Source organism: Neopsephotus bourkii, unplaced genomic scaffold, assembly GCF_033783945.1.
Source record: "Neopsephotus bourkii isolate Nb327-2 ecotype Australia unplaced genomic scaffold, CSIRO-AGI_Nbou_v1 NB_1768, whole genome shotgun sequence".
NCBI classification, from domain to species: Eukaryota; Metazoa; Chordata; class Aves; order Psittaciformes; family Psittacidae; genus Neopsephotus; species Neopsephotus bourkii.
This window is the reverse complement of record NW_026902242.1, coordinates 3,953,168-3,979,270: the sequence shown is the minus strand read 5'-3', so window position 1 is coordinate 3,979,270 and position 26,103 is coordinate 3,953,168. Positions and strand designations below refer to the sequence as shown.

The 26,103-nt window shown below is 40.3% G+C and overlaps 1 protein-coding gene across 2 annotated transcripts in view; it reads right to left on the bottom strand.

Annotated features, from left to right (window-relative positions):
• Positions 1–26,103, bottom strand: part of DPYD (dihydropyrimidine dehydrogenase) — a 361,213-nt gene that overhangs the window by 213,290 nt on the left and 121,820 nt on the right. For both annotated transcript variants that reach the window (XM_061379095.1, XM_061379096.1), the window contains exons 5-8: positions 23,993–24,154; positions 14,871–15,067; positions 11,036–11,117; positions 7,733–7,820 (exon numbers count right to left, since the gene is read on the bottom strand). In XM_061379095.1, the coding sequence (XP_061235079.1) occupies positions 7,733–7,820; positions 11,036–11,117; positions 14,871–15,067; positions 23,993–24,154 (529 nt within the window). The remainder of the gene's footprint in view (positions 1–7,732; positions 7,821–11,035; positions 11,118–14,870; positions 15,068–23,992; positions 24,155–26,103) is intronic.

Here is a 26,103-nt window from a genome sequence, read left to right as displayed (position 1 = left end):
TCAATTCAATTCAACAAGCAGATCCACCCCTCGCTGAGTGGGCAGCGAAAGGAATATGAATTCAGGAACATTATATTTATGAGACATAAACGTGTACAGGAAGCCTGTTTCAAAGTTTATTCATTAGCACAAAAAAGTGCTTGCCATCTTCTCACCAATAATTGGCAGTTACCAAGTGAGACTGTGATACACCTCCTAGCTCTCCTCAATCTTTAAAAATAAGAAGAAATGGCCTAGGTTAGCCTCTGTTTCTAAACAGCCTTTCTCTTTCATAAGCAAGATGAAGGAAATCAAGGCACTGCTAAACCTGCTGTTGAAATAATAGTGTATTGTGTCAGTCCTCCTACAGTATTAGGTAGGACAAGGTTTCAAAAAGTGTCTGATTGCATTAAATACATATTGAACCACTTTCCGTACAAGAAAAGAGAGCTCAACTCAAGTAAATGGATATGCACCCACTTACCAGCTGTATTATAGATGGTTGGTCATTCTGTGTCTGAATATTAAAGTGGAAGTAAAAAGACAGCGGCACAATTAATATTTGTGCAACTGGAAGAGAAAAGTAACTGACTCATAAAGCGAACTTTCAGAAACATCAGGTAAGCAAGCAAAGCTCTTCAGGTGTAAAGCACTAAAGTGTGTAGCGTCAGGATACGAAAACGTGGTATCTAACATCCTGTCGTTCGGCATTTTGTTCTCTTATGTACTTCTCAAACACAAAAATACTTAAAAGCAAATGCTTGAATAAACTCCTGAAAACAAATAATGTTAGATTAATTCATCTGCTAAAATAGTAAAAAAAATAACTACTACTAGAATCCCAGACTGGTTTGGGCTGGAAGGGACCTTAAAGCTCACCCAGTTCCAACCCCTGCCACAGGCAGGGACACCTCACACTAGAGCAGGTTGCTCCAAGCCCCTGTGTCCAACCTGGCCTTGAGCACTGCCAGGGATGGGGCAGCCACAGCTTCTCTGGGCACCCTGTGCCAGCACCTCAGCACCCTCACAGGGAAGAGCTTCTGCCTTAGATCTGACCTGGACTTCCCTTGTTTCAGTGTGAATCCATCATCCCTTGTCCTATCACTACAGTCCCTGATGAAGAGTCCTTCTCCAGCATCCTTAAACCAATTAAACCAACCTCTTAAACCAGTATGAATCAAACTGATTTTGCCATTATATTTAGGTGAGCGCTTTTTAGGGAAACTGCCCAGCACCTTGCAAAGAGACAGGAGAATGATCTTTACAACATGTGCAGCAGAGATTGTTATGCTAAGTGGGGTTTTGGTAGCAATGAGTCAGTAAGAGAATGAATACATGTGTGATTTGTACATGAATAACTTCAGGATGCCCAAGGACAGATTATTAGTATTTTTTGAAAGTGTCCTAGGACTATTAATAATAAATAAGCTGGTTTGTGCATCTAAGCCTTAAAAGCTTTCACCTGCCTACTGCATCCAATGTGTATTAGGAACGTTTCACCAACGTGTATAGCAGGAGTGAGAACAACAGAGCTGGAAGAACAGCTGACTGCAAATAGGAATAGTAGAAAAAGATGCTTCAAGCGTAAAAATTCTCAGATGTACACATACTGTTGGTCTCCAGAAAAGATGCCGAACTGGGAATAAAAGCAAGTTCAAACATCTGCTATAAGCATGTAAGAACAGGTTCTTTCCCTGAGTTCTTTTTCTAATGTCACTATATTCCTTTTGGTTTCTAATAACAAAATGTTTTTAGATTAGAGAGTAAGAGAGGATGAGAATAAAATGAATACTGAAGAGGAGTTTTGTAGTAGAAGCAACTGATGGTGTAATTGGTCTATAATGTTCTCCATGAGACACAAGAAAATAAAGGAATGTGATCTTCTGGAAGGATGCTGTGAGCCACGAGCTAAGGCTCTCCAGAAGGTACACTATAAAGCCCTGCACCTGACTGTGCAGACTTGTGTGGACCTTCTTCTATAGGACTTCATGCAGTTGTAGTTCAACTTGCATTTTTGATCCTGTTCTGTACTACATTGTAAATGCAGCTATCACTGTCCATCTATCAATAAGATCTTATGGACTTTTACTGAAAAGAGAAAAACCTTTTCAAAATGTCATTTTTAAATGATTCAGGTTACTGTAAAGCAATTGGGGAAGAATTTGGATTGGCTTTGACCAAACCCTGGCACTGCTCTTCATCACTGCTGCTCATCAAACTGTTCAAAGTACTCCGACTTCACGATTCATCCTGAGGACTTCATTCTCATTATAGCACAGATTTTTGCAGCTAAATGGATTTGATTCTGTTTGATAACAATCGAATATAATTCCAAGCATTCCCCTGGCTCTTCAGACTATATTAGCTTTTACTGCATAAGGATACTGATGCCTGAAAGGCCACTGTAGTCACCGTTCAAAATCCTGGGTGAAAACAACTGTCTTTGCAAGATGCTGAGATAGCGACAACCATTGTCTACAAGCAACAAAACCAACTCATAATCTAAGCAAGGCACACATTTATTACGCGTATGTAGCTGATCACGTCTCCAACATCACTCTTTACCGCACTACCTTCCAACATATTCTTTTTCTCCCTTGCTTGTGGTGTTTTATCTGTTCTTTGGCTTCCTTGCAGCAAGACCTCTATGAAGTGTCAAAATACTTAAAAATTATCAGATAATACAAATCACACCAAAAAAACCCTCCAAAACCAGAGCTTTAGATTCCAAGAGCCTAAGGCTGCACAAAGCTTGTACAACACTTCTAGCTTTAACCAAGATGCATTATGTTTTACATGACTTACTACACTACTGCTGAGCCAGACAGGTCTTTCCAAAGAGGCCTAAAAGCATCATTGTAGGGAACGTCTTAAATGCCTACAACATAGAACAATCCTGGAAAACAGCCAAAGGACAGCTAAATCCTGGCTATGTTTCCAAGTGACTCTGCACCTATAGACTTTTCCCTTTGGAGGTGCTAAGTTCAATGGCAAGTGAAGAGAAGAAGAAAACTCAGAAACACCAGGTAAAAAGAAAAGCAGAGAAACAACCAAACAAAAACCTGTTCACAACCTGAAATGAGAACTGCTTTGAATGTGACATATTTCCTCCATCAATGCCTGCGCTGGCCATGGGCCTACAGGCCCCATATGCAGATTTCATGTCCTCCAAATTTAGTTGATGAATCAGGAGTATGATGCACCATTTTTTCTTCTCTAGCACAAGCAAAATGAACATCTGTTCACTTTTTGCCACGTAGGTTTATATCTGGGTGGGTGGGTGTGAACAGAGCTCTTGATGTGTAATATTCCTCCCATCTGCACACCAGGTGGCACTGCATAGTTAATCAGAAGATAATAACAGCCATGAGGAGATTACTTACTTCTTGGGGAACAGACAGTGAATTAATCTCACATGGTTCGGGGTTAGGGTTTTTAAAACAAGGTACATCGATGCGTGGATTTTTCATTTCGGTTTTAGGGGTGTAATTTCATTCCAATCAATGGAATCATCTGATTATATTCTTGTTGGAATGCTCTGTTAATTAACTAGGAATGGCTGCAATTATCACAAAGGTTCTTTCCACAAGGGATTTCAGTTGTTTTGCTTCTTCTGTACAGATTTAACCCTTGCGAGCAGGATATACTACTTAAGATACATCCCAGCATGAATCTGCTTAGATCTCCTCTGTATGCTCATCTAACTCACCATTCTGCAGTGCTTAATAGAATCTCTGAATCCCCTAATACAATAAAACTAACTTTATAGTAATTCGACATCATCAAAAGGAGGAAGAAAGAAGAGAGCATCCTTGCTAGTTGCATTAGCCCTTTAATGAGAAGTTAAGTAGGAAGTTAGTTGGTGCTGCAACTTTCAGCCTGGGGACATTCAAAGTGTCCAAGAAATTTCTGGGAATGGGGTTTAAGATTTATTGAGACATTTTACCAAACAAAGCACTATTTGAAGCTATATTTTAGCTGATTCCATATAATGTAAATGATGTTATATAAACCATCTATTTGATGATAAAATGTTACAGAATCGGGATAGTGGTTTCTACAAAAGTCTGCAGAAAATACGTTTATGGTAACAGCCTTTCCATAGCTTTGTGTGAATGTCACATCAAACATGTCCCTAACGACTTTGAAGACTGAGGTCATTCACTCTCAACTAAATCGTTGGATAAACAAACTGGTTTGTATTTTCTCTTCCAAAAAGAATATATGATGCTTTGGGGAGTCTTAAAAGACAGCCCTGCAGGACCCTGCTTTTCAAAGTATTCGCCCAGCTTCAAGAAAGGTTAGTAATAAAAGCCCAGTATTTCTGCATATGCTCTGACAGACACACAGACAGGCGTTTTTTGTACAAATTGCAAGTATTCTACCCCAAAAACAACCAGGAGACACAGTAACACAAGACATTCAGACTCCTCTGTTCTCTCTGTAAGATCCCCTTCACTGCCTTATTTTGCTGCCTCCGAGGTCCATGTGCTCTCTCCTCTAGCCCCTCACCCCATCATTGATTTATCCTCTTGCTCTCAGCATGATGGTTCTCTGCTGCCCCAAGCCTCTGTGTTTTTTCCAGAAGGCAGCAACTGATGCAAGACTTCTTTTGGTTTTAAATAGCAAACTTTTCACACTGCTTTGTCAGCTCGGTCACAAACCCCTCACAAACGTTTCGGATCAAGAAGCGGAGCTGATTCAAGGTAGAGTCTGCTGAATGCATCACACAAAACTCATCCAGTATCACGTGTCAGCTCGCAAATCTGGACAGGGTTTTTTTCTTCTCTGTATCATTTTGGGGGTTAGTTTTAAAAGCTTGGTTGGGAGATTGAATCCTGATCCTGTATTTTGTGTGAATAACAGAAGAAACCCCAAAGATCTGCAACTGGAAGATCGATGGAATTGCTAAATGAAAATGTAAAGGATTCTCATTCTACATCTCTAATCCTTTATCAGCATTTATAATTGCCCGTTGACATCAGACTATGTGCAGAACTGCACCAAACTAAATGACAATGAAAACAGAACTAAAACCTATAGCAGACACTCCCACAATATATTGATCAGGTCGTTCCTCCCTGTATTTGGCTGCTGCCATTTAGTGCTGTGAAAACATTCTCTTGTGTGCTATTGCCTATCACTCCTGATGGAGGAAACTGAGATTCATGGACTGCCCTTTAATACTGGTAGCTGTGATCTGAAATCAGGACTGCTGGAGAAAAATGGTCTCTTGCTTAGGTCCCTGTATGCAAAACACAAGATATATTTCCTGCCAGATGTTGCACAATACACATCTTTGCAGAGAGAAAACTGAGAGGACATGAGAGTAAATGATGGACACACAAGAGGCAATTCACACATTGATCCTTTAGGAATAAACAGAGGTACAGTGTTAAGAACTAGTTGAATTAAACACAGTTCAGATAAGGCAAACAACCAGAAGACTGAAGGAAAGAACTACAAAAAGCAAACAGGGTAACAGGCAATCCTGTGGCTGAGATTCACCTACCATTTCTCTGAGGTTCTGCTATCAGAGGGCAGAGCTGGCTTCCAGTATGCCACTGCCCAGATTGATCTCTTTAATTACCGCCTATCCAGGTGACTATGAAGGCTTTTTTCCTCAGGTCTTTCCTAGCACAGCAGGTATCTTTGTAACCCCAAATGCCATAGCAGTCTCTACAACATTATCCACACAGGGACACCTTCCACCAGAGCAGGTTGCTCCAAGCCCCTGTGTCCAACCTGGCCTTGAACACTGCCAGGGATGGGGCAGCCACAGCTTCTCTGGGCACCCTGTGCCAGTGCTTCAGCACTCTCACAGGGAAGAGCTTCTGCCTTAGATCTAACCTGAACTTCCCCTGGTTCAGTCTGAATCCATCACCCCTTTGTCCTATCACTATAGTGCCTCATGAAGAGTCCCTCTCCAGCATCCAAAACTGTGAACTACCAGGTTTATTTTCTGTTAAGAGACAGATTCCTTCAGAAGCAAATTATGACAACCTTTAAACAAAAAAATCTACTTTATATAAGCAGTGTTTCCTAATTGTTTTACTCCTATGGTTCAGGATAATGTTCAAATGTGACATTTCACTGGGTACCTTTGTTTAACTGGCAAGGAACACAAAGAAATACAGTACAGACTCATTCAGGGAAGCCTGCTGTTGTAGAAAGTTTATAAATGCCCTACTGCATTCACGTAGCTAACTCTAGAAATCTGTAACCCCCTTGGTTTGTTCACCTTTCACTACCAACATGCAAGGCCACATTACTGACCAGTGTGTCAGTTGCGTAGGAGAAAGATGACAGGTAGACCTGGGGTACAGAGAGGGACCAACTTCATCATACATGCAAGGTAGCTTCCAATAACAAAACTTTGTGGGAACACATAATCCCTCATTAGCATTTATACCCTCTGTTTCCTAATACAATCAGCGAACACATGGTTTACGGGAGCATTATGCTTCAGATACTTTCTCTTGGTTATTAAAATCTTGGCTGTGTCACTGCCTCTTTACCTAGCACCTGTATGGAACAACGCTGTCTATATTCTAACCACAAATATTTTACATTAGGATAACTTGAAGGTCAGAAAATTATGTATGTAATTACATACATATATACATATGTAATGTTGATATACATAGATAAACCCACATACATAAACCAAACACTCCAATCATCTGTGTAGCAGTCAATGGCTGCTTTTGCTAACCTTTAACTGAACTGTTCTATCGCACTTCTAGTCAGAAATCATGCTGATATTCCAAACGTGACTGACAATTGTTTCCTAATCATTAGACTCTCCAAAAGCAAATGTTTAGTTATTAATTAATCCCTGACTGGTGAGATTTCACAAAGCAACTTGAAAGACACAGATGAAAACAGTAAAGAAGCCAAGCTGGACCATTGTCGTGTACACAATTACATTAAAACATGACACATCAGAATTCTTATACATGGAAGGTCTCTAACAATGTGAGGATTTAGAATGAGATAAATCCCGACACACTGTACTGTAATCACATGACAGAATAGACCTGCAAAGCTTATTATACTGCATAACCAGATGGTAAACAACAGTTGTCACTGTACTAAGAATTACATCTCTGTAATCAATAATAGGAAGGAGGAACAGTTGCACAACTTGTTTCCTATTATGTTCACTTAGGCAACGTCTAGATCAATAAAGAGCATTAAGCCTCATACCAACTGTAGACCATTCCTGCTCAACATGCCTATCATATGGTAGAGATGGGTCCAGCTGTACTTCAAAAGGCTTGTAAATGGATAACAGTTCTAATCTAACATTAAAAAGCAGTGGTTCAAACACCAGGCAAGTGTAGGCCTTCTTTAGCATATGAGAGGAGACAGACCTATGATGCCAGTTTTAGTATCAAAGCCAGCTTATTTTGCTAACCCATCTCATATCTATATTTTGCTACAGCCTATCTGAAGGATGTTACATGCTCTATATGGAGGAAAGAAAAAAGAAGCAACCAAGCACGGTATCACTGGCTTACATATAGACTAATTATGCAAGTATAGTAAACGGCTGGCAAAAATTATGTATCACCCCAGGCCAATGTGGCAATTAATTATGAGTGAGTTTTTAGCTCATCCCTTTGTTAATTATTTAAACCACCAAGAAATCAGCCCATTCAGCCACAGCCTCAGCCTCCTTTCAAATCCATCACAAAAACAGGAACATTTTAACAAGATGACAAAACACGGGACACTGAGCTCTCCTTACCTATTCCAATAAATACTGCTTTATAGCCATCTTCTTTCAAGGTCCGGAGCGTCATTCCATCCATTGAAAGGCCTTTACCAAAAACAATCTGAAAGAATTAAAGATTAGTTGTTTTTCACATGAAAACAATTGCTATTGTGTCCTGCATACAGACATCTTCTAATGAACACAACGAACTCATTTTACACACAGCCCCCTCCTTTCCAACATCAGGCTTAAAAAGCCTGATTGGCTCTGACTTAAGCAAGTGGCCCAAACTATATATGGGTAAAGGTACCCTTGGATGATCCTCAGATGGGGGCCACCACAGGCTAGCTAAGTTTCTACTGTGAGCTGCAAGAGTTAAAGCAAGCTAAGCCAATGAACAGAGACTGTTTCTGGAACACACTACCGAAGTGAAGCTGCAAATGGCACTTTTCTACTGTGAGTAAACCACTGTATTCCGTGCTGACTCCAAAAGGCTGTATTCCCATGTGAAAATAACGAATTTAAGAAACATGATCGAGAAGAAGAACATCCTTTAGGGAACATACACTAAACAAATCACACCAACCAAAAACCAAGCAGTTAAGTTTATTGCAGGAACAGGAGTGAAAGTATGAGCCTCTTACAGTGAAATACAGAAAAGACATGACACTGTTCTGTATTAACAGGGGCTGTGAACAGAAAACCAAGCAATGTTTTCCCGTGCAGCACCAGGCACTTGGTAGGCCTCCAATTGCGCAGAATGCAATGCCATTCCCAAAGGAAGGAGGGTATTGATTTGTGCTGCACTCTCAAAGCTCACAGCCAGGATTTTGCACTGAGAACACTAGCTAGAAAACCTTTATGCCAAAAACCCTCAGTGAAGCCAATGGCGCGGTTGTGGATTCAGAAAACCTGCCTGCAGAAGACTGGGCTGGAGAAGGCAGGAAGTGGGAGGAACATCCTACTTGCTTGTACTTGCAGCAGACTGCTCTGTATGGTAAATTAACACAGGTTTTCCAAATTCAAAAGTGAAAATGAGTTTTGATAGAAACTTGCACTTGTTCATCCTAATTCAGACAAGCAACAATTCTCAGAGTGTGGCAACCGGTGTTTATTTATTGAAAGGGATGTCACAGTAATAAAAATGCGCCTATAATCCATACTTGTTTCAGTTCAATTACTGTTCGCTTCCAGAAGCAAAAGCCGATAGACCAGCAACCCTGCTTTGAGCAGCCACTGCAGAGGTTGAGCAACTACAGTTGTAAGAGTGAGACGGGGAACAGTGTTTGCTGTGTGTTCAGCAAACCAACTCCAGCAGCCTCCTGTGTAAAGGTTGTGCAATTGAAGATACACACACCTTTCGCTCAGCTCTCCTAACCCCAAGGCTTTTGAGTGCACACAGTGTGTGTGATTCCTCTTCTGGTATTTTGTACTTCTTGACACAGGTACGTGTGGTTTTAGCTCTGTACTTTACACTAGCTGAACTTGAATGTTTTCCCCCAGGTTTTTGTTCTATCACCTGGGTATTCACTTTACAAAATGCCACGCTCTATTGTGTAAGCACTACATGTTGTGATCTTGGCAATGGATAGTGCTTTAGTCTTCATGTCATTGTATTTCTTGTTATTGAATCTATGTTCCATTTAATATACTTTTCCTATCAGTGACAAATATAAAATACAGGCTACAAAAAGTAAACCACCCATCATAGTTTTGGTCTTTGGAGATTTAGTATATATATTTAGTATTACAGATTTTATCAGACTGTAAAAGCTGTGGAGTTGTAATCCTTTCAGGACCACAGACTACATCCTCACTGCAACACAATACATCCCATAAATTGTCATTCCAGTTTTTTATCCTACTGTATACATATGGTATGAAAACTTAATGAAGGAATTTAAATGGCAATACTATTTTATGTGGGGATACATAATACTCCCAGGGCCCAGCTCTGTAATCCTTATTCAGCTGACTAATTCTTACTAATTTCAGCAGAATTACTTGAATAAACAGCACTACTGAGCATTTACCCAATACAGCACTTTCCAGCACAGATTTGAAATACTTTAAGTAAACACCAGGAAATATTCTGGGCTTATATGTGAAGTATCTAAAGCTGAGGTATAAAGCTGAGGTACTTTGCTAACCAGCTTGCCAAAGGGTCAACTGCAAAGCAGTGACACAGCTTGGAAGCAAATTTACACTGAGATTCTCTGCTGCACTTCAAACCTGCAAAGGACTTGCAGGTCAAGGTGACATGGTGGCTCCATCAGTCCATGCTAGAGACATTTCCGTAACAGAGAGCCCTGGGAAACTGTATTTTGCAGAGCTTCTGCCCAGCAATTTGATCTAAAAACATCTCAGTGCTCTGGTTTTAGCCCCATCCCTACCTCAACCTCCATTCTGTCAGTCTTCTCAAGGGGTGCAAAGGGGTCTTTAGAATAGAAAAACAGACATAAAGCATTTAAAGCTTTATCTTACATCTTCCCTGCATGTTTATGAAACCTGGGCAGATGAGGTTCTCACATGACTTCTGTGACAAGTCACAACATGAACCAATGTGAAGGATTCCTGGAAGAACTTCTTGTTTCACTGTATGCTTTAGTATCATGTTAAAAATACATTCGCCCTCCCAGTACTCAAAGATTTGATCCAGTGATGCATTATTTGTGACTTCTATTAAAATGAGCAGCAGTTGTAAATACGATCTAAATCTTCGGCTCCAGCTCTAAATTAACAATAAAGCAGTGTTCCCATTATCTAGAAACAACAGACATTTATTTAACAGAATAATGAATAACTATTACTTTCCAACAAGTTGAATGACTGGGGTTTTTTTACATGTTAACACTTTAATTTTATGCATTTTATTGTAAGATTCACTTGGATGCAAGACTGTGCGCTGAACTAGTAAGGAAAAAAAAACCCAAACCAGGGAGAGGGAACAAAAGGAGAAGTGTGGACTAGGAATGTTTTAAGTGATGCCAAACTCGCATGGAAAAAAACACTCGATTATTAAAAAAAAAAAATCAAATCATTCCAGTGGCTACACTGAACCCCTAAAGCAATTTAGGAATTTGTTTCTTCCAGACAATTAATCACATGCCGGCATGCCAGATGAGAACTATTGATTGCCCTTTTCCAAACTAGTGGCATTCAGACAGGAGACAGACAAATGCCCTGAGCAAGAGGAAGCATCTTCCTGCCTCTGTCTGGCATAGCTTTTAATCGTTCTTTACTAATGTGCATGACATTTTGCTGTTAATCTTTGGCAGGGTTCTTGTTCTTTTTTTCTCTCTGAGCTATACATAGGCAGGGTGTATTTTTCATTACCTTCACTCCAAGATCCTTCATAAGCTCAGCTTCAAAATTCACCACATCGTACGGCAGGCGGAACTGGGGGATTTCAGACGTACTAAAACAAAGAAAAATGAATGCTTCTGAAATACTTCCAGCTATGAGGGAGAAAGGATTTATTTGTTACAACTTCAATTCTTACAGCACACCTTAAGTTAATTCTGACATACGTGAATGGAAATGTGCTGAAGCTTGGCTTTTTTAAGTTATTAGAGTGACACAACAGCATTATTCACCCAATGCTAAAAATACAGGCCAGGAAGTACCTTGAGGCCAATCCTGCCCACACATGCAGGTAACTGTTTAACATATGTTGAGCTTGAGTGCGAAAGAGCTTCAGCTCCATTTCTTTTGCTCGCCAGGAATATGTAACACTAAACAAACAGAAGACACCCATTTAAGAACAGGTCTCACGGCTACTAAAAGCAAAGCGATCTCCTAGCAATGATTCATTAAGCTATTAGGACGGACAAAGTCATTTTCTATCAGCTCTTGGTCTCAAGTCTGCTTTTTGACTAGATGTTTATTATCTGGTATTTTTTCCTCCTGGGGAAGATTTGGAATGACACCTTCAAGTTCCCAGAATCACACATCTCCTGTATGGGCAAACTGCAGCGCCAGCATAAAATCTCAGTTCATATATACTGGTACAAATCTTTATCTCCAATGAAATGACATCTACTTATACCAGTTCAAAAGCCCTGCCGTAAACCACATTACAGGTAATCAGAGTGAGGTTCTTGTTTAGATACTTTTGTTCAATGAAGATCAAAACCCTGCATATGCAGAGAAGTGAATCTCTCCCCAGACATTCCTAAAGCTTCTGTCTAATGTGTTTTCAAATTAATGGAGCTATCATTTCCATAACAAAGCACTGGCACCAGAGATGCATTGTGGCTTTTACATATTGGTAGTGACCATACCATCTTTAACATCTAATTTTGACGGGCCACAAGGATTTTCTTTATTTCAAGTCGCATCAACTTTATTTACATTGATAAGAAAGTGGTGTTCCTCCTTCAAATTTCTAACACTGCCCCTTTTTTCACCTTTCCTGACCAGTGTACAATGAAAAGTGTACTATATATCAGATAATACATAATGAACATGTCATGACAATACAACTTTCATAGGTCATTCTAAGTAAAAATGCCTCTGAGGCAGAAACTGATGTATCAAGATGATTCTGCAACAGAGATTCAATAAAGAAACCTAATAAAGAAAGGAAAGTCCTATTTTCTAAGCCACCTATGTATCTGTTGAAGGCTTGTCATGCTCCCAGAACACCACTGGCTGCTTTATGTCACCACCAGAATCTGTAAACTATTCCTTGCTCTTATTAAACATTTACTTACAGTTTTGTGCTGTGGAATATACCCACATACACATACACACACGTTCCTATGCAAACACACGGTTCTGTGGGGACACATGCATGCACATTTATGACAATAAGCATTTTATGGAAGCCATCATGCTGATCAATACTTCTGATACATCAATTATTCTGATACAACTTCTTTCAGCAGCCAAAGACAGGCTCTGACTCTGCAATAGAGAGCTAGAGCGGGGGAAAGAAAAGGGGCAGAAGTGCAGGAGGTATGCAGTGGATGGGACTAGCACGTCACAGATTCACCTCTTCTACACATCTGATCCAAGTTAGAGGTGCCTGATGTTTCTAAGGTGGTACCTTTGCTAAAGGGATGAAAAATGTATGTTGCAAACCACCAGCGTAGCCAAGAGCACAACCAGTGAAGCTTGTTCAGTCTCTAAGTAAGAGCATGATCTGCTCATGCCTACTTTACTACTATAAAGCATAAATTTCACACTACTGGTGAAATGTAGGCAAACCAATGTGAAGAATTCAGACACGGTCAGACAACCACAGGCTTAAGCTATGCTTACCTATCACACCACAAAGCTGCAATCCCTAGACACCTTTATTGCCACAACATTACTGCAGTTAGCTACGATGGAGCACGGATGTGAAAGAACATCCTAGTTAAAATACACTTCAAAAAAGCATCTGATTCCAAATCTGACATTATTTTGGGCTTGTCAGCCAGCTGCAACAGTTTCTGAAGCCTTGAAAATGCACTCATCAATAACCTAAATTTGTCAAAAGATGGGCTGCAAAGACTTAGGAATGCAATAATCAATGACTGGTGCCACAGGCTAAACTCCCGTCTGATCCAAGATTAAAATAAGAACAAAAGAAACTGATGCTCTTAAACCAGATGTGAAACTTTCTCTAATGACTGGAAGGAAAAGCTGACCTTGATTGCTATATGCTCCTGAAGACTCAAAAGAGATCCCTTTTAAACTGCACTGCTTGACCACTAAGGACAATAACAGAACAGGCAAAACACAGTGTAAGGCTTTCTGCAGCAGAACAGACTGAGTCTTATTTTAAATTCAACTTAAAACACGAAGAACAGATGCAACTTAAAACCACATTGCTTCAAATAGGCAAGCACACAGGAAGCAACTGAAGGATTGCACTGTAAGACACTGCAGAAAGTACCGTATTATACTGCCAAGCCCAACCCGAGTCTAACCTGTCACCAAGTAAAGCTTCATTGTTAGAAACCTGTCATTATTTCCTACTAAAAACTGATTAGAAATCTGGTATTTATGAAAGCATATGCTACTCAGCAGGTGAGCTGGTATTTCATATACTACATTTGCAATCCTCTATGGCAACCAGCTCAAGTAAAACAGCTCCTCAGTTATATATAAACACCTTGATAATTGGGTGGAATACTTCTGAACCTCACTGGGAAAAATGCAAGTAATCAGTTCAACTTCTCCAGCATTGATTCTCTACCTCCCAGAGCACTGAGTAAGTATTTGACATTATGACATTATGGATCAAATTCATTAACGGTGTCAACTCTATTGATTTCAGTGATGCTGCAAAGAGAAATGCAAGCGTGTCACCCTTCTCTCTCTGTTTCTTTTATCTCTTTCTTCATAAACATTTTAGTGTGAGTACGTCTTCAACATAACAAATTTGATTTTGAATGGCCTGGTATCCAATAGTTAGCTTTGAAAATCCATTATCTTATCCAAGAAATTTAGAAGACATGATCTCAGCACCGCTATGGTGACAGAAATTCTCCTACAAGTACAGAGGACTAACACTACAGAGATATCAGCCAAGTGGTGACCATATAGGAAACCTGCAATGGTGTCTTCCATTGTATATCTGCAATTTGATGAAGGTTGAGAATTGTAGGAGGTTTTTTCTCTTATGCTATGGTTTGCTAAAGCTGCAAGCCCAGGAACATGGGACAGGTTTATTCACTGTCACCTTTATTTGCACAAAGGTAGTTCATGAAAACATTCTACGTTTAAAATTCTCCAAGAAATTAGTATCAGTATAAAACAGTTTAAACAGCTACCAATTCTTTTGCTACGTAGGGCTGCAAGTACTTCATCAGGCAGTAGATGATCTTCAGGTCCTTTCCAACCCTGCCCATTCCGTGATTATAATAATCTTGTTTTAACATTTCTGGATAAGGGGAAAAAGGCTCCTGACATCACTTTCTCAAGTGTTAATTTGATGACAATTCCCCCCTGGAATTTGAGAGGTCATATGAAGAGAACACAGGAGGTAGCCACCAGATTTGCAGTTAAAGGTCCCTTGTAACTGTACCTGGTTTAACCTGAAAGATGGATTCTTTAAATTAATTAATTTTTCTACTCTCTTCCTTGGTAAAGGATTGTGTATAAACTATGTTTGCTCCATAGTTTTTGTTACGCTTTCTACAATCATTGGAATCAGTGCTTTGCTGTCATTGTTTTTTACCTCAAGCCGCCAACGTAGTCATGCTTTTCAAATATGGTGAGGTTTGAATAGCCCAATCGAGCCAAAAAGGAAGCACAACTTAAACTTGCAGGTCCTGCACCAAGAAGAGCTATCTTCACGTGGTAGGCTTCAGGCATATCTTCTAGAGGAGGTAAGGCCGGATTTCTGATCTGAGGAATATTCATAGCTTTGAACACCTGAAAAGCAATACAACAGGTTACATACTTTACATTCCCTCCTTAAATTTTCTTATGAGTGACATGATGGAAGCTTCTACTTGTGCTGTCACATATCGTTGATTTATCAGTGTAGATTGCTTCAGAACATGATAGGAATTCCCAAATGACATGATGTGTGCATTTGTGAGAGATACTGGAGTTGCAAGGTTTAGTCCTTTTTGTCTCAAAAAAGATCTTTCACTACTGTGAGTTTTACAGAGAAGATGGAACCTTCTGAGAAGAACCTTACAGAGAAGACAGTTGTGTTACTACCAGTAACACAACAGTAACACAGTCAGGCAGATGGCAGAGAATCTCTGCAACACCAAAAACTTCCTTCCAAACAATGTTCAGATTATTCTTACCACCAGAAAAGTATTTCTGCAGAGAACGTCATGCCAGTGACTATCTTGCTTCTTCAAGAGACATCTTGTGTGACCCTGAATGAATCACCTACGGCTTGACTTTTCAGAGCTGGTAATAACCAACCTTAGGTGGTTTTGAAATGCTTTTAGGAACTGCCCCTAGTCTTCAGTGCAGTGTTTTCAAAAGTAACCCATACTTTAGATGCCTCCGCTTGGATCGTTTTGATACGACCTATTTCATGTCAGTTGCTGACCTATGTCAGATGTTCTCCGCTTCTTAATCAGGTGTCCAAAAGCTGTAGGCAGAATGAAAGTTTCCCCTGAACCGCCCCAATTCCTCTCCTGTAAAATGTTGATGATCTGTTCCATTCTGTCTTGACAATTAAAAGCACTTTGGGATGGTCTCTTATCACTGTAACCTGTTTATACTGAATCTAGCACAATGGGCTCCTAACCTAGTTGTAATGTCACGAGTTACATCAGATTTGGGTTTAATCAGTTCTTTGTTCAGCCACAGAGGTAGGAGGCTAGGGCAGAAACGTTCTACATTCACCGAGCTACACTTCCCTGTCCTCTGCATTTACACACATTGTAGAGGAAGGAATGGAGTCTCTATCTTGGATAACCTACAAAAGGAAGAAGAATAGATTCACAGCCCTTTGCAAGCTACTAAAGATTAGGAGCATGGAAGAACATTCTGTGGCAGAAGCGCAATATACCAAAAAGACGCAAGAGTGCACTGCACTGGGATTCTCAGTCACATCACAAACGCTTCAAAGCTGCACCTCAAAAATCAACCTTGTTCCCATCTACTTCAGTGCAGGACTGCACTCCATAAGTACCAACTGGTCCTCTAAAATACACCCATCATCTGTTGCCTTAATAAACATGTTGTTGAAGCTATTGCACAAGTTTACTGACAGTTTTTACTGTCCTTAAAACTCAAGAAAGAAAAGGTTTTTCACACTGAACTTTGGAAATCCCACTCATGAAGAGGATTTTCCATTTCTATTTGGAATCAATGCTCATTTTCTCTATGCACACTTGAGCACTCATGCCAGGTAAAGCAATTATGAGTTCCTTCCCCTCCTCAAATTCCTGTGTCAAATTCCCCCAGTCTTTGTAAACTGACACAGCATTTTAAACAACTGCAAGGAGCAGGAGACGGATAATTGTTCTTAAAAAAGAACCATTTCAACCTGACAACAATACAATATGGGAAGGTTTAATGTGGTTATTAATAGATTTCACAGGCTGGAAAGCTGATGTTGTGCTGTGAAGCGAGACTGCGATAACCAAAATGCGCCAGGGTTATGCTCAAATCTCTGCTTTGTTACATCCACCCAGAAAGGGTTTGAATAAGACCAAGCTGCCATTAAAGTCTCCTGCAGATGTTTTAGAAGGCTACTTAGCGATACAAATTATAACTTATGTATTTAATGGGTATATTGAACATAGTGAATGTGCATATACTTAATAAATGCATTATTAATTTATTGATAACATAATTATGCTTATATTTATTACTGAATAGTTATACCCATCCAGTAATTGTGATACTAAAGTGCCACATTAGCACAGTGCAGCATTAAGTTTCAGAAACCAAGCACTCATGCAGGAAATCCTAGTAGTTCAGGATGAATGGTCAACTTCAATTCTGCCTGTTTGCAAAGAGGGTGAAACTGTCTTTCTTGCTGCACAAGCTGGCTGTGCTGCATATCTTGCCATCTGGAATTCAGTGGCAGTTTTGCATATTAAGGCTGGCAGGGGAACTGTGTGAAAATAGCAAACTGCTCCAATGCATCTCAAACGATTTTCACTCACTTGATGGTGAAGTTTCCCTACACCGTAAATCACCCAATTAAATATCACTGAACTTTTCTGGACAAATCCTTTGGTGTGCAGAGATGACCTGCCTTGCAAGCAAGTGTTCAATGCCACATTGCGCACAATTGTGATAGCATCCCAGACTGGTTTAGGTTGGAAAGGACCTTAAAGCTCATCCAGTTCAAACCCCTGCCACAGGCAGGGACACCTTCCACTAGAGCAGGTTGCTCCAAGCCCCTGTGTCGAGCCTGGCCTTGAACACTGCCAGGGATGGGGCAGCAACAGCTTCTCTGGGCACCCTGTGCCAGCGCCTCAGCACCCTCACAGGGAAGAGCTTCTGCCTTAGATCTAACCTGAACTGCCCCTGGTTCAGTGTGAACCCATCACCCCTTGTCCTATTGCTCCAGTCCCTGATGCTCTCAACCTGTCTTCATACAGGATGTGCTCCAGCTCCTGATCATCCTCGTGGCACTCCAACTTCATCTCCAGTTTTAACCTGCTCAGAACGTGGTCCAGATGCAAGTACAGTTTAATACTACTGCCATCTGTCCTTGTCCACCTCCCCTTCAAAAAGAGGATTTCCTTTTTCTTCGCGTGAAGGTTTTATTTTCTTTGGCAGTGTTTTTTAACCAATTCTGGTTATTTAACCCATATTTAACCCAATTTAACCCATTCAGGAAAATGGGACCAAATAATGGATTTTAAAGCTGAATCTTTCAGTGGAAAGACTAAGCCATCGTCCCCATGTCTGCCTTTCCTTCTGGCTCGCTCATACACAAACAATAGAGATTATTTAGATTATTACTAGACATTAATAGCACTGGGCATTTACTCTTATTTATCAAATACTGTGCAATCATCATTATTTCATCATCTAGGGCCTCTTCAAATCAAACCCACACAGATTCCATCCACTTCTTAAGCTTCATGTCACTAGGGTCAATAGAAAGGATCCCCCATTTTTCAAAACAAGGCTATGGAGACTGTCCTCAAGTAAGACACAATTTGACCAAACCAAAACAGCCACTCTATTCTACTTGTGTTTCAGCAATTGAAATAAATCCTCTCTTAATTTAGACGTTTATAACATATTACAGTTTCCTTATTTGCATTACTTCAACATGTAAAGGTGTGAATGCACTTGCTCAATGTTCCACCTCCAGTGTGAAATCTGGGGGTTTGTTCTCTCCTCCCTTATCATTTAAACATCCTTTCACTGCAGTGAGCTTGGTTCTTGTTCCAAAACGTGGTGTACTTGACAAAGAGCAGAACTGCAAGCACTGTATGCAAACACAATAGTTCCCACTCACAATAGTTCCCACAATAGTTCCCAGCAAACTCCAGTGATTTCAATTGCTGAGCATCTGATACAAGTTCCATTTTCCTGGAAAGTTTCAGCCAACTCATTGTAGCTGTTTTTCAGGATGCAGAGAGGGAAAAGCTTATTGTTCTCCTCATGGAATAAAATCCTCATTCTTTAGTATTAGCATGTTTTGATGACAAGAGGTGACATTCAGCAGAGTGGCAGGTGACTCAGAGAAATGCATTCTGCCAACGTGATGACAATCATTTTATGGCATAGTAAGCATGATTTAAATGAATCTAAGCCATTTAAAACCATTAGAGCAGGTTTGGAGCGGTTACTCACAACCATGATTTCAATTTTTATAGAAATTAGAATAAAGTAACTCATTTCAGGCACTCTGGAGTTTTCCAATTGGAATTTTTCATTGCAATGCTGTGGATACCCTTCTCCACCTATGTGCAGAATTCAGTGCTTGTTTCCATGCTTAAACTCTATAGCAAGGAGTTTATTAGTCACGTTTGCCATTAAATATCCTTCACTAATATGATGAGGTACCAAACAGCTACTGACATAGCTGTTCAACAGATAAATACCAGCGTCTAGCTGGTGTTTATTTTAGTAGGAAACATATTGGTGTATTCGGAATTATTACCAATTTCTATCATGCACAGAAAGGAAAATACAGGCAATGAAATCAGTAACATTTAGGAACCAATTGTATTAGTTTCACACTTCCCCACTGGTTTCCATGGATATTTATCCTGTAGGCTGGCTTCCATTAATATGGGGCAGTTGACTACTTAAGGCAGAAAACCTACATAACAACTGTATTTTAGCATTTATTCCAGTCTCAAGAAAAGCCATGGATCTAGGACACTGCCGAGTCCATGCCTCAATATGTCATGAATCCCCACCACTAGGAAGGACAGAGAAACATTAATCTAAATGCCTTAAAAAGAAACCAAAGAACGCTTAATGCCTGTAAAACATATTGTGGAGCTTATGGAACTTGTTCAGATAGCAGCAAGTCTCTCGGCACTGGCCTGAGATATCAGAAGTCACAGAATCACCGAACGGTTTGGGTTGGAAAAGACCTTAAGATCATGCAGTTCCAACACCAACAGTTCCAACAGCAAGGGGTCCAGGGACACCTCACACTAGACCATGTCTCCCAAGGCTCTGTCCAACCTGGCCTTGAACACTGCCAGGGATGGAGCATTCACAGCTTCAGTCAGATTCATCCCGTGAGTTACTGTAGAGGGATGGAACTTCAGAAGGCTCCACGAGAATCATGTTAACACTGATCAGAGCTGTCAATATGTGACCAAATGAGGCACCCTGAACACAAGACATAACTGTTGCTTCCTTGCACACGGTGAGCTGGAGTAGAAGGGAGGTTGAGCACTGAGTGGGGAACCCTCACCACAGCCCACCCTTCCAGACCTGCTGAGATGCCCCCAGGTTAGCAGCAGGCAAGCTCATACAGTGCACCTTTTAGGATAAAAACCACATGAAGTTTCCTTCTTCAATTTCTTTCTCCTGCAACAGCAGCCAGAATGTATCTCCAGAGAGAAACAAATCACCAGATCTGCAGCTGGCACAAGAGTCCCAATACTAAATGATCTAGTATTTAAATCTAGCATGCAGCAACTAAATTAATACCTTTTCTGCTTAGCTTGTGCTATTCTATTCAGAATGATTAACTAGAAACACAAGAGAACCTTTCAGTTCCATGATGTCTAACCAGGAACAGATTTTGAGAGCTCATTGCTAATACCACAACAGACAACGTAATAGATCACGCTTTCTTCTTACTACAAGCTTACAAACTTGTACCTGAATAACCAGTAATTTTAGTGTATTCTGTGGGACAGACAATCATACAGCTCATGCCTGTATGTATTGTCACTGCAATCTCAGTATATTTTCACTGAACTTGTGCTCCAAACCCACTGATTCTAAAGTACTTGGGCAAAGGAGACAGATAAAGACATTAATATAATCCTGACCTGTGCAGCAGCAGGTGTAACCTGTGCTTGACACTCATCATTTATAATAGTGAGCTTTTACTCCATGTTATTCTCTAGATGCAACAGTTACCGTGGTAACTGCATCCCAGTGTACACATTCTACATCACAACTACAAACGGACGTTTCCTCATTTCCACACACCCCCCCCCTCCCCTTTGAATGTTTCATTGTCAAAAATCCACCTTTTTTTCCAGACTGGATTACAATTCACTTTGAGAATGAGCCAACTGCACTTACGGAACTCAACGGAAGGGCAGAAGGAAGAAGTGAGTAGGTGTGAGGAGCCATTTTTGTGTCGCTCTACTGTATGCAAGACCAGTATCTTACAATTAGGCATTTTCGCTGCAGTGTGAACAGATGATCAGTCATTGTTGAGAAGCACAAAGGGCCACACGTCATACCCATATATTTGCCATTTTAAACCCACATTCCTGGTTTAGTGCAGTTTCTACCTTTCATCTCAGCTAGCAGTTGTGCCTTTTTAGTATCGCTCGTGCTCGTAACGTCAAGTCTATGATGCTCAGTGGAATTCCATGGGGAAAAAAGTCTAAGACTGGCTTTATGCACAATGGAGCTTGCAGTAAATAAGCCCCTGTGGGACAAACTATTACACAGTCCGTGAGAATTACCATGTAGCTCTCATTAAGAGTAGCACATGTTGCATGTCTGCATTACACCATTTGCTAAGTTACTCCGATAAGTAAAGCTGTGAACACACTTTGCTTGCAGTATCTGGGCCAATTTTTCTATGAGCAACAGAACCGTATGATTTTCTTCAGTGGTTTGTATTTCTGTCATTTTTACTTGGAAGCATTCATACCATTGTTTTTTTCCCCCACTATACATACTTTCCCAATTTTAACTGAATGAAACCTAAACCAACAACACTGAATACAAAACCGACCGCCTAGTATTACTTCTGATGAGTACCACAATACATACAAAGGCTTTGTTAAAAAGCAGTATATCTAAAGGTTATTCAAACCAAATTTTATCATTTTATGATATCACAAAATACTCCAGATGATAACATTTCCTGACATGTTATTTTTGTTACAGTGCTAAATAGCACAACAACCTTACTTTGCTAGAACTACTATCACTTTAAACAAACTTGAAACACAAGAAGTGAAGCCATTTGGAGCCATTCATCCTCTCTGCAGTTTTTCTATCAATCATTGTGCTAGCACTGAGGTTTTTTAATAGATTTCTAAAGATTTTTGAAGAAAAATAGCAGATATTTAGCATTATCTAGCAAGCCATAATTCCTCTCTATTAATCATAGTGTTAGGGCTAAAAGGAGACACAAATCAAGTTTTAACAGATATTACTTGCATTTGGTTCCTAAAGAGTAATATTTCACCACTGTATTTATCATCTATTTGACAACTGCTTAATGTTTCTTTTTTTTTTCCTCTTTTTTTGGTGGGGGGGGGTTGGGTTTGTGCTGGTTATTTGTATTTCTTATAGCAAAAAGTCTTCCGCTTTGCAAAAAAATGGTCTATTTTTCCATATAAAGAACAAAGTTCATTAGACAATAAGGTAATAAAATTGCCTCGAGTGATAAAATCTGAATATACACATAGAATGTATGTATATACATGTATTTTACACATATATACACACATATATACTGAATATACACATAGAAAAAACACAATTCACTGTTTCAAGTCTCATCCTGTTAGAACTTTGGTCCAAACTGATTCTTACACACTTGTACATTCAAACCTCTAGAAAACTGAAGTGGATAGACAGATGGGAGAAAACGCTGAGCAACAGCTAGCAGAAATGTTTAGCAGGTGTTCCAGAAGCTTTGCAAGTCTCCTAGAGAGAAGAAAGGAGGGATACAAATAGATTTAAGGAGAAGAACTGCAGCAGGCAGCACTGGTTGCTCATTGAATCCTGACCCACAGCCATTGAGAAGGGGGTGTGAGGTCTCTGGATGACAGCACAGATAAAATACTTGGCCTTACAGATGTATCTTCTGTTACTTCACACTGATTTGCTACTTTGGGCTGCCTCTATAAAGTTGTTGCATTTTTTTCTCAGGCCTTGTAAAGGTGACTGGTATTTCACTGTATGTTTGTAAATGTGATCAGCCAAATGGCCCAATATACAGAAGAGGGACACGGTTATTAGTTAAGTACTGTATAGAAATTTACAGTCTTAACACACACATATACCTTCTTTCATATAGCCATAACTTCCTCACTTTACACAAAGACACTTCAGAGATGACATCAGCTGAGTTTAGTACAAATACTTCATGCCTGTAAAGGATTTAACGTATGAGTGGCGTCCTCTGCCTTTCTTCAGATGGAAATGAGAATCATGCAATCAAGCAGGTTGGAAAAGCCCTTTAAGCTCACCAATTCCAACCGTTCCCAGCACTGCCAAGGCCACCACTAACCCATGGCACCGAGGCCTCGTCTCCACGGTGTGTGAACACTCGCAGGAATGGTGACTTCAGCCCTGCCCTGGGCAGCCTGTTCCAATGCCTGAGCACCCTCCGGGGAAGGAATTGTTCCTCAGCTCCATCTAAACCTGCCCTGGTGCAGCTTGAGGCCGTTTCCTCTTGTCCTATCACTTGTTACCTGGGAAAAGAGACCAATCCCACCCCACTACAACCTCCTGTCAAGCAGTTCTAGAGTGTGATTGAAACTATATAGTCACAAATAATGAACATGTGCCTCACCAGAAACCCTCCATAAGACTTCCTAACATCAAGTGGCAAGTAATAACCTTTGCTTCAGTAGCCAAAATATACACATACCTGCATGAACTAATCAATTTACACATACATACATGTGGGTATGTCTTATCTGTCCAAATAGATGCACACAGATGCAAACAGACATGTATTCCCGGTCAACCTGAAACAACTTACTTAGTTTTGACAAAACAGGACAGTTAAAAGCCTAAATCATCTGAAACTTCTTAGCCACATCACCAATACAAATGCATACTAGTTCTGCTATAGATCTACACTACGCCCACAACAGTTCAACATCTACTTAACATGCAATTGCAGATGCAGGTGCACTTGATCTTCTTCCCTATGCAGCCTACTTCAGTAACATCCACAATTTCAGCTGCCTCAGATAAACCATTCAGTAGAAAACAAATTGTCTCAACTACCAGCGTTTCTTGTTCACAAATAATGTTCTTTATGCTCCTATAAAGTGTTGCATTATGAAAGCACATCTAAGCTTCAGAATGTGCTGTAAGGAAAAATATAACTATTCTAACATCCTATGCCATTGTTTTATCAGTACCAACTTTTTCTTACACAAACCATTAATGTAGGCAACCACTTAGACGATACTCATTGGTACATACATAGAATTTAAGACATTTGGAAGTTTAACCTACCTCAGTGGCAAACTGCTGCAATCCACCAATATTAATCGGCCCCTCCTCAGTTGCATACAAATTGCAGCCACCAACACAGAGATCTGATGTTGGACACACCATTCCACATGTCAGGCCAAGGGGATTGTCAGAAAGGATCATTTTGGCAGCTCCATAGTAATTCTGAAGGGAGGAAAAGGGGAGAATGAGGGAGTGTCGCGTACCAAGGAAGCAACAATTCAAGAGAAAACATGAAATACTGGTTCTGGTTAATAGAATAATATAAAAATAAGAGTATAATAAATGACACTGACATTATTTAAATGTACCAACATTAATCTGCATTATGTCAAAGAAACTGAAAAGAAAGCAAAACTGTTGATTCTGCAAAGATAAACCTTTTTAGCTTGCAAAATCAGTTTAAAGCCTTTTCAATCTGAGGTGGCTGTAGGACTTTTAGTGGCTTAACAGGTCTAGGTTTGAAACCTCCTGTGCCTGCATTATATACTTGTAAATACTTTCTCTATTTCTAGGTCAATTGGGCAGTAGCTCAGTTGTAACCCTTGCTGGAGATCCGACCAGAAAGCACCACTTAGAGCATCAGGTCTTTATGACAGAGAATGAAAAGCTTATTTCACACATGTGTGCACACCACCTCTGCAGATAGTCCTGTCCTTCACACCAGATCAGTAGTGCCAATTGTTCAGACCCATGATGGAAAGAGGAGAAAGCTTCTTATGTACCAACCTGTCGAAACTACACCACTGAACTCTTTTTCCTCAAGTACATACTGATCAGGGCAACCCCTGATTTTCCTGTTTCCCTACACAGTAAACCAGGGAACTGACTGAAGAAGTTACATACAATTCATAACTTCAGCCATGCTCAATATTCAGTGCGTATCTTCAGTAAAGGAACAATTTCCTTATATATGAGAGCTGGGAAGATTCCTTTCCACAATAAAAACCTAAGAAATGGGCATCAGCAAGTTCCCAGCATATGATGCCGTGAGAAAACAACCCCTGGCTGGCTTTTGGGTTTAGACTGGATAATTCTCTTAAGAGGAAGCATCAGAGGAGTGAACTGAAGTCTCATTTAGAGGGGTGCAGCTACTGATGGCTGCTCTGAATATACATTACATTGACATTCACGACATCATGGTGGAATTGAAGCAAACTATTTACATCCTATCCTTGCTCTTGTAGAGTCAATACAGAATTTTACTCCACATAGACTCTAGATCTTCATTTTAAGCCCACAAAGGGAACCATGAAGCTGGTCAACGCCAGAGTTTCTTTTAAGGGCCAGAAGACAACCCAGTAAGCAGCACATAGCTGAGGTGCCACAGAAGAGCAAGAATCCAGTTATGAATCAAAAGAGCAGCATCAAGATCTGACAATACAACCAACAGTGAGTAACAAGGCTTTGCTTTGGAACATTCAATTCACTAAAGATGGACTAGGAGACAGAGCATGAAATTCACTGAAGTTAAAACAATGCTAAGGACGCAGCCTAGGGATTCCTAACAGAATGCCAACTTCTAAGAGATGTATCTGTAGATGTAACTGGACCTTTGCCTACAGATACTGGTCGACTCCACAGCATGAGCCCCTGTCCATCACCTGGGTGTACCTGCATGGGATTTCCCTAAGCACTGTTAAAATGCATAGGCAAACCCTTCACACAACTCTTGTGGGAGAACTTTCAACCATTTTGCCTGTGGTGTCTGCTAAGGCACTTTATCATCCCCAAATCTAATTTAATCCAATATAAAGGAGGATTAGTTAAACAGAAATTGCATGTATTAGCAAATATTTTTGCCTTTCCAGATGAATGATACTGTGTCGATATGCCACAGCTTGTCAAAGCTGCTAAAAACAGCCAGTAAAGCCACTGTAAGCCCAACTGAGCAGCAAAACATAGCAGTCCAGATATACAGTAGATGTCCCTGACACACAGCCATGCAGACAGCAGAGGTGACACAGTCAATGCAGGAGACCTGCATCTTTCTGAAGCAGCACTCAGAGACCAGCCCAGAGACCCTGCAGCATCTTAAGTGACACTAGATGTCTGTTTCCCAGGCAATTCCACCTGACCATTCCTTTTTTCCACTGCAAAGGAATAATTACAAA